Source organism: Procambarus clarkii, chromosome 52, assembly GCF_040958095.1.
Source record: "Procambarus clarkii isolate CNS0578487 chromosome 52, FALCON_Pclarkii_2.0, whole genome shotgun sequence".
Taxonomy (NCBI): Eukaryota; Metazoa; Arthropoda; class Malacostraca; order Decapoda; family Cambaridae; genus Procambarus; species Procambarus clarkii.
This window is the reverse complement of record NC_091201.1, coordinates 22316109-22324160: the sequence shown is the minus strand read 5'-3', so window position 1 is coordinate 22324160 and position 8052 is coordinate 22316109. Positions and strand designations below refer to the sequence as shown.

Here is an 8052-nt window from a genome sequence, read left to right as displayed (position 1 = left end):
TACAAGAAGCTTCACAAGAAGCCTCACAAGGAGCCTTACAAGAAGCTTCACAAGAAGCCTCACAAGGAGCCTTACAAGAAGCTTCACAAGAAGCCTCACAAGAAGCCCCACTAGAAGCCTCGCAAAAAGCCTCATAAGAAGCCCTAAAAGAAGCCTTAAAAGAAGCCTCACTTGAAGTCTCACAAGAAACCTCACAAGAAGCCTCACAAGAAGTCTTACAAGAAGCCTCACAAGAAGCCTCACAAGAAGTCTTACAAGAAGCCTCACAAGAAGCTTCACAAGAAGTCTTACAAGAAGCCTCACAAGGAGCCTTACAAGAAGCCTTAAAAGAAGCCTCACAATGACCCTCACCAAAAGCCGTAAAAGAAGCCTCACAGGGAGCCTCACAAAAAGACTCACAAGAAGCCTTAAAAGAAGCCTAACAAGAAGTGTTACGGACTCGTCACCCTTGTCAGGGGGTAGAGTGGCAGTTCCAGCACCATCTACGAGTCCGCACCCGAACTGCCCGGGAATCGTACGTAATATAGACAATGCCATCTGGTGGTGGCTATCTAAAACCTGTAAATGGCTAAAGATCCCTGCCTTGGTCAGCGAGAGTGGTTGTTGTGAGTGACCTCTGGTGAGGTGACGCATCAAGACCAGCGCCACCTAGTGTGTGCTACAGAGCACAATGTCAACTCCCCAGTGGGTTAGTGGGATTTCCTAATTCTCCAGTATCGGCAAGGTCATTGATGACGTTTTTGTGTCAACAGAGGTGATGTCTGGGGGCAGCGGTACTGGAGAGGGCAGTTCATCTTGGGCAGTTCACAGTCTTGCTACGTGGTCCTGGAAACGACCAAGTAAGCCGCCGTCGATGAAGCAGTGTGGTAGCTGCCAGTGCTTAAGTGTTGAAAAGATCGGCGTACCTTTGGGACTGGCTTAGGGGAGAGACTGACGACAGGGAGGTGCCTGTTGAGTAGTGCTGCTAGCTGGTCGCTAGAGACTGCTGCCAGGGGGGTCGCTACTCCCGGATTGTGACCCCACTCAGCGCGTGGCCTACCTTGAGGTTACCTTGAGGTGCTTCCGGGGCTTAGCTTCCCCGCGGCCCGGTCGTCGACCAGGCCTCCTGGTTGCCGGACTGATCAACCAGGCTGTTGGACGCGGCTGCTCGCAGCCTGACGTATGAGTCACTGAGGTGGCTGAGGTACTCTGCCAGCGAGTAGCTGGAGAGCGGTCGTGGGGGTACAGGCACCTCGTGACACTGTCAGTGGGCTGGCCCGCGTACAGGTGAACTCCCCGGTGTTCTTCCCAGTAAGGTTGGATACGCTACTGGACAGTAAAGAAATACTGGGGATTGATGAACTCTGCACGTGAACACGTTTGATATCCTGAGCGAAAGGATTGTACATAGGTGTAGTAATAGCCTATCTGTTCTTTATATATTATTTATGGTGACGGTGTACATATATCTACTTAACGGTGGTGGAAAGATATTAATACATTGACGAAAGGAACAGTGTTTTGTTCATCCCTTCCCTTTTTTTATGCACTACATAGCCACTTTCTTGAAAGCGTACTACCGACTTGGGGTCGGATACTATAAGTTTGGTTCTACCATCAATGAACCCGGTTGTGACCCATAGTGGCCGTAACAAGAAGCTTCACAAGCAGCCTCACAAAAAGCCTCAAAAGGAGCCTCACATGATGCCTAACAATGAGCCTCACAAGGAGTCATGAAAGGAGCCTCACTAGGAGCCTCACAAGGAGCCTCACAGGAAGAATCACTAAAACCCTTAAAAGAAGCCTCACAAGAAACCCCACAAGAGGCCTCACAAGAAGCTTCACAATGAGCCTCACAAGGAACCTCACAAGGAACCTCACAAGAAGTCTCACAAGGAACCTCACAAGGAGCCTCACAAGAGGCCTCACAAAAAGCCTCACAAGAAGTCTCACAAGAAGCCTCACAAGAAGCCTCTCAAGAATCCTTACAAGGAGCCTCACAAGTAACCTCACAGGAAGCCTCACAAGGAGCCTCACATGAAACCTCATAAGAAGCCTCACAAGGAGCCTCACAAGGAGTCTCACAAGGAGCCTGACAACAAGCCTCACAAGGAGCCTCACAAGAAGCCTCACGAGGGACCTCACAAGGAGCCTCACAAGGAGCTTCACAAGAAGCCTCACAAGGGACCTCACAAGAAACCTCACAAGGAGCCTCACAAGAGGCCTTACAAGGAGCCTCACAAGGAGCCTCACAAAAAACCTCACAAGGGACCTCACAAAAAAGCCTCACAAGGAGACTCACAAGGAGCGTCACAAGAAGCTTCCTAAGTAGCCTCAGAAGGAGCCTCACAAAAAAGCCTCACAAGGAGCCTCACAAGGAGCCTCACAAGGAGCCTCACAAGAGGCCTCACAAGGAGCCTCACAAGGAGCCTCACAAGAGGCCTCACAAGGGACCTCACAAAAAAGCCTCACAAGGAGCCTAATAAGGAGGCTCACGTAATGGTGTAACAGTCTCTACAAAATAACACTTGCACATAAATTATAATGACAACTCAGGATTGCAACAATGGAGCAAAATGATGCAATATTATAATGCGCGTCGTGTTGCAATGTTCATTATACACAAGAAGGAACCACAAGGTTGATTGTGTCTAATATTTCCACCACCCTGCCACACCCTTCCAAGATTAAACAAAAAATGTCTACTTTTACAAAGGAACCGAGGTAAAATTAGTTTTTGCATGCCCCTCTGGAAGCATCAAAGGCCGGTGGAACAACCAACAGTTTGTCTTTAATAACATCTTTATTATCTGTATTTACCTTTAATAAATACTGTTTCTGTGAGAAATTTTTATTCAGGTAGTAGCACATGAAATTCTAAATTTAAATGACTTAGCAAAATCCTCGGCGTCCATTTTAGTCCCGTCAACTGTGACTAATTTTTCAGACGGGCTTCCTAAGGCTGAGAGTCGTGTACGACTTGCTGGCATTCGTACACGGGGGGATTTTACCTGTACATGTTAAATTATCATTTCCACATCGTTTATTTTATCTATCTTCACTTTCTTGCCTTACTCTTCTTGTCCGTGAGGACGAACCCCTGGCCACCGTGGACTATTGCCCCCTGGCCACCATGGGCTATAGCCCCTGGCCACCATGGGCTGTAGCCCCCTGGCCACCATGGGCTGTAGCCCCCTGGCCACCATGGGCTGTAGCCCCCTGACCACCATGGGCTGTAGCCCCCTGGCCACCATGGGCTGTAGCCACCAGGGGCTATAGCCCCTGGCCACCATGGGCTATAGCCCCTGGCCACCATGGACGAGCCCCTGGCCACCATGGACGAGCCCCTGGCCACCGTGGACGAGCCCCTGGCCACCGTGGACGAGCCCCTGGCCACCGTGGACGAGCCCCGGGCCACCGTGGACGAGCCCCGGGCCACCGTGGACGAGCCCCTGGCCACCGTGGACGAGCCCCTGGCCACCGTGGACGAGCCCCTGGCCACCGTGGACGAGCCCCTGGCCCCCGGGCCACCGTGGACGAGCCCCTGGCCACCGTGGACGAGCCCCTGGCCACCGTGGACGAGCCCCTGGCCACCGTGGACGAGCCCCTGGCCACCGTGGACGAGCCCCTGGCCACCATTGATATTAGAGGGGCAGTGGGTGGAACGCCTCGGTCAACTCTTGTTGTGGAGTTGCAACATGGCTGTGGACGGCTAGTGTGCTGCAATGTCTTGGGCAATACTCCTTCCTCCTCACGCTTACTCCTCCTCCTCCTGGTCGTCTGCTCTCTCTCCGCCGACGGAACTGATAATGATATTGATATTAACATTAATAATATTTCTGCTGCTGCTGCTGTATCAGCTCATACTGCTGATCTTGCTGCTGTATCAGCTCATACTGCTGATCTTGCTGCTGTTTCAGCTCATAGTGCTGATCTTGTTGCTGTATCAGCTCATACTGCTGATCTTGCTGCTGTATCAGCTCATACTGCTGATCTTGCTGCTGTATCAGCTCATACTGCTGATCTTGCTGCTGCTGCTCCTGCTGCTGTATCAGCTCATACTGCTGATCTTGCTGCTGCTGTATCTGCTCATACTTCTGATCTTGTTGCTGCTGTATCTGCTCATACTGCTGATCTTGCTGCTGTATCAGCTCATGCTGCTGATCTTGCTGCTGCTGCTCCTGCTGCTGTATCAGCTCATACTGCTGATCTTGCTGCTGCTGTATCTGCTCATACTTCTGATCTTGTTGCTGCTGTATCTGCTCATACTGCTGAACTTGCTGCCGTTAAATCTGCTCATTATGCTCATCTTGCTGCTGCTGCGTCTGCTCATACTGCTCATCTTGCTGCTGCTGCTGAATCGGGTTCATATTGCTGATCTTGCTGCTGCTGTATCAGCTCATACTGCTGATCTTTCTGCTGCTGTATCTGCTCATACTGCAGATCTTGCTGCTGCTGAATCAGTGCATATTACTGATCCTGCTGCTGCTGTATCTGCTCATACTGCTGATCTTCCTGCTGCTGAATCAGCTCATACTGCTGATCTTGTTACTACTGCTGCTGTACCTGCTCATATCTTGCTGCTGCTGTATCGGCTCATACTGCTGATCCTGCTACTGCTGCTGAATCAGCTCATACTGCTGATCTTGCTGCTGCTGAATTAACTCATACTGCTGATCCTGCTACTGCTGCTGAATCAGCTCATACTGCTGATCTTGCTGCTGCTGCTGTATCAGCTCATACTGCTGATCTTTCTGCTGCTGTATCAGCTCATACTGCTGATCTTGCTTGTTACGGTCGCAACCGGGTTCTTTGCTGGAGGAACCAAAGTACTAGTATCCGACCCCAAGTTAGTAGTGGCTTTCAAGGAGTGAGCTTGGTAATGCAAGTAAAATAACATGGAGGGGGGGAGTTGAAAGGAATACGACACTTCATCCTTTATCAATATATTCACATATCACTTTCCCATCACCTTAAATAGAATCATAAATGAAGTATTACTACACTGATATATACCCATGTGTCGCTCTCATAGGACACTAAGCACTCCTCGATGCTCATGCAAAGCAGCCTTGTCAACTTCCGTGTTTCCTCAACACACAGTACCGTCCTCAACCAGTACTGAGAAACACCAACGAGTCTACCCTAGCCATGGGCCAGCCTATCTACAGTCTCACTAGGTGCTCCTTGTGAACGCTCACAATCACTCTCCAGCCTGGTGCTGGCAGAGAACATCAGCCTCGCGCTGCTGGGCCTCTACATGAACAAATACAAGGGTAGCGAACCCCCTGGCAGGAGCTTCTTGCAACTAGCTAGTTACACTCCTCCGTAGCACCTCACTGTCGGTCGTCTCTTCCTCTAGCCAGTCCCGGGATACGCCGAATTCTGTCACTGCCACTTCACAGGCAGACAGCAGATACTACTCAGTTCCTCTTCGGCGGCGGCTCACTGCTCACGTAAAGCAGAATGAAGTAGAGAGATAATAGACTGCCCTGGGTAGACTGACTGTCCTCGTACCACTGCAGCTCTACGTCGCCTCTGTGGATACAGACACGTCATCAGTAAACTGGCCAATACTGGGGACACTAAGAAATACCACTTACGGACTGACATAAATATACAACTCCTCCCATATAAGATGGCGCTAATTTTCTAGGCGCCACTTCACCAGAGGTCAACAACAGCGACCCATCGAGCTGACCAGGGCAGGAATCTAGCGTCTCTTGCATGTATCATACTGCCACCACCAGATGGCGTCGTCCATTTAGTGGGGGTTTACTGAGCAGACTCACAGATGGCGTTGACGTCGCTGTTCCATGCTCCGACGGAGGAGTCGGGTTCGTAACATTGCTGGTGCTGTATCTGCTCATACTGCTGATCTTGCTGCCGCTGCTGTATCAGCTCACACTGCAGATCTTGCTGCTGCTGCTGTATCTGCTCATACTGCTGATCTTGCTGCCGCTGCTGTATCAGCTCACACCGCAGATCTTGCTGCTGCTGCTGTATCTACTCATACTGCTGATCTTGCTGCTACTGTATTAATTCATACTGGTGATCTTGATGCTGCTGTATCAACTCATACTGCTGATCTTTCTGCTGCTGTATTAGCTCATACTGCTGATCTTGCTGCTGCTGTATCTGCTCACACTGCTGATCTTGCTGATGCTGTATCAGCTCATACTGCTGATTTGTTGCTGCTGCTGTATCTGCTCATGCTGCTGATCGTACTGCTGTATCTGCTCATACTGCTGCTCTTGCTGCTGCTGTATTAGCTCATATTGCTGAACTTAATGCTGCTGTATCTGCTCATACTGCTGATCTTGCTGATGCTGTATCAGCTCATACTGCTGATTTGTTGCTGCTGCTGTATCTGCTCATGCTGCTGATCGTACTGCTGTATCTGCTCATACTGCTGCTCTTGCTGCTGCTGTATTAGCTCATATTGCTGAACTTAATGCTGCTGTATCAGCTCACACTGCTGATCTTGCTGATGCTGTATCTGCTCATACTGCTGAATTGTTGCTGCTGCTGTATCTGCTCATGCTGCTGATCGTACTGCTGCTGCTGAATCAGCTCATACTGCTGATTTTCTGCTGCTGCTGTATCTGCTCATACTGCTGATCTTGCTGCTGCTGCTGTATCAGCTCATACTGCTGATTTTCTGCTGCTGCTGTATCTGCTCATGCTGCTGATCCTGCTGCTGCTGCTGTATCTGTTCGTACTGCTGATCTTGCTGCTGCTGTTGCATCAGCTCAAACTGCTCATCTTTCTGCTGTTGTATCAGCTCATACTGCTGATCTTGCTTGTGATGTATCAGCTCATACTGCTGATCTTTCTGCTGCTGTATCAGCTCATACTGCTGGTCCTGCTGCTGCTGTATCTGTTCATACTGCAGATCTTGCTGCTGCTGCTGTATTAGCTCACACTGCAGATCTTTCTGCTGCTGTATCTGCTCATACTGCTGATCTTGCTGCTGCTGTATTAACTCATACTGCTGATCTTTCTGCTGCTGTATCAGCTTATACTGCTGATCTTTTTGCTACTGCTGCTGTACCTGCTCATATCTTGCTACTGCTGTATGAGTTCATACTGCTGATCTTGCTGCTGCTAATATATCTGCTCATACTGCTGATCCTGCTGCTGCTGTACCTGCTCATACAGCTGATCTTGCTGCTGCTGCTGCTGCTGTATCTGCTCATACAGCTGATCTTGCTGCTGCTGCTGCTGCTGTATCTGCTCATACAGCTGATCTTGCTGCTGCTGCTGCTGTACCTGTAGCGACTGCTGCTGATAATAACTTTAGCGTCTGAACATGTCAGGCGAGACACTAAAGTTATGTTTCACTCAACGACGGAGTGTGGTCGAGGGAACCATCAGAACAAGGGGCATAAAACACACCAGAAGGCCTTATGGCGCACATGAGGTACCTGCGATTTACAACCACCTAAACTCATATGTGTAGCCTACGCTTGAAACACTCCAGGGATCCCATCTATGTCGTATTACACGGTAATGTGTTCCAGAAATACACAATCGTGTTTCCAAACAAATTTTTACCGAAATATACTAATAAGGAAAGCATGAGAACAAGTAATTTACAGTGTTTTACCGGTGTGCACAAACCTGCTACTTCCGGTATACTACCCGTGTGCACACACCTGCTATTTCGGGTGTACTACCGGTGTGCACACACCCGCTACTTCCGGTGTACTACCCGTGTGCACACACCTGCTACTTCCGGTATACTACCCCTGTGCACACACCTGCTACTTTCATTGTTCAGCTCCTGTGTACACATCTGCTGCTTCTAGTGATCAGCTCCTGTGCACACACCCGCTACTTCCAGTGTTCAGCCCCTGTGCACACACCCGCTACTTCCAGCGTTCAGCCCCTGTGTACACACCTGCTACTTCCAGCGTTCAGCCCCTGTGCACACACCTGCTACTTCCAGTGTTAAGCCCTTGTGTACACACCCGCTACTTCCAGTGTTCAGCTCCTGTGCACACACCCGCTACTCCCAGTGTACAGCCCCTGTGTACAGACCTGCTACTTCCAGTATTCAGCCCCTGTGCA

The 8052-nt window shown here is 50.0% G+C and overlaps 1 protein-coding gene across 1 annotated transcript; it reads right to left on the bottom strand.

The window, feature by feature from the left end:
• Nucleotides 1-3806: 3806 nt before the first annotated feature.
• Nucleotides 3807-5708, bottom strand: LOC138352184 (signal transducer and activator of transcription C-like). The gene is made up of 2 exons (XM_069304452.1): nucleotides 5583-5708; nucleotides 3807-4259 (listed from the first exon to the last, which is right to left on the bottom strand). The coding sequence occupies exons 1-2, from the start codon at nucleotides 5706-5708 to the stop codon at nucleotides 3807-3809; spliced, it is 579 nt and encodes a 192-aa protein (XP_069160553.1).
• Nucleotides 5709-8052: the final 2344 nt, after the last annotated feature.

Bases quoted from the DNA above. Each gene is read 5' to 3' on its own strand.
- LOC138352184 (XM_069304452.1), bottom strand. From the start codon at position 5,708: ATGCAAGAGACGCTAGATTCCTGCCCTGGTCAGCTCGATGGGTCGCTG. The intron at 4,260-5,582 runs GTAAGTGGTATT...ATTTAACGGCAG, and splicing joins TTGTATATTTATGTCAGTCC to CAAGTTCAGCAGTATGAGCA.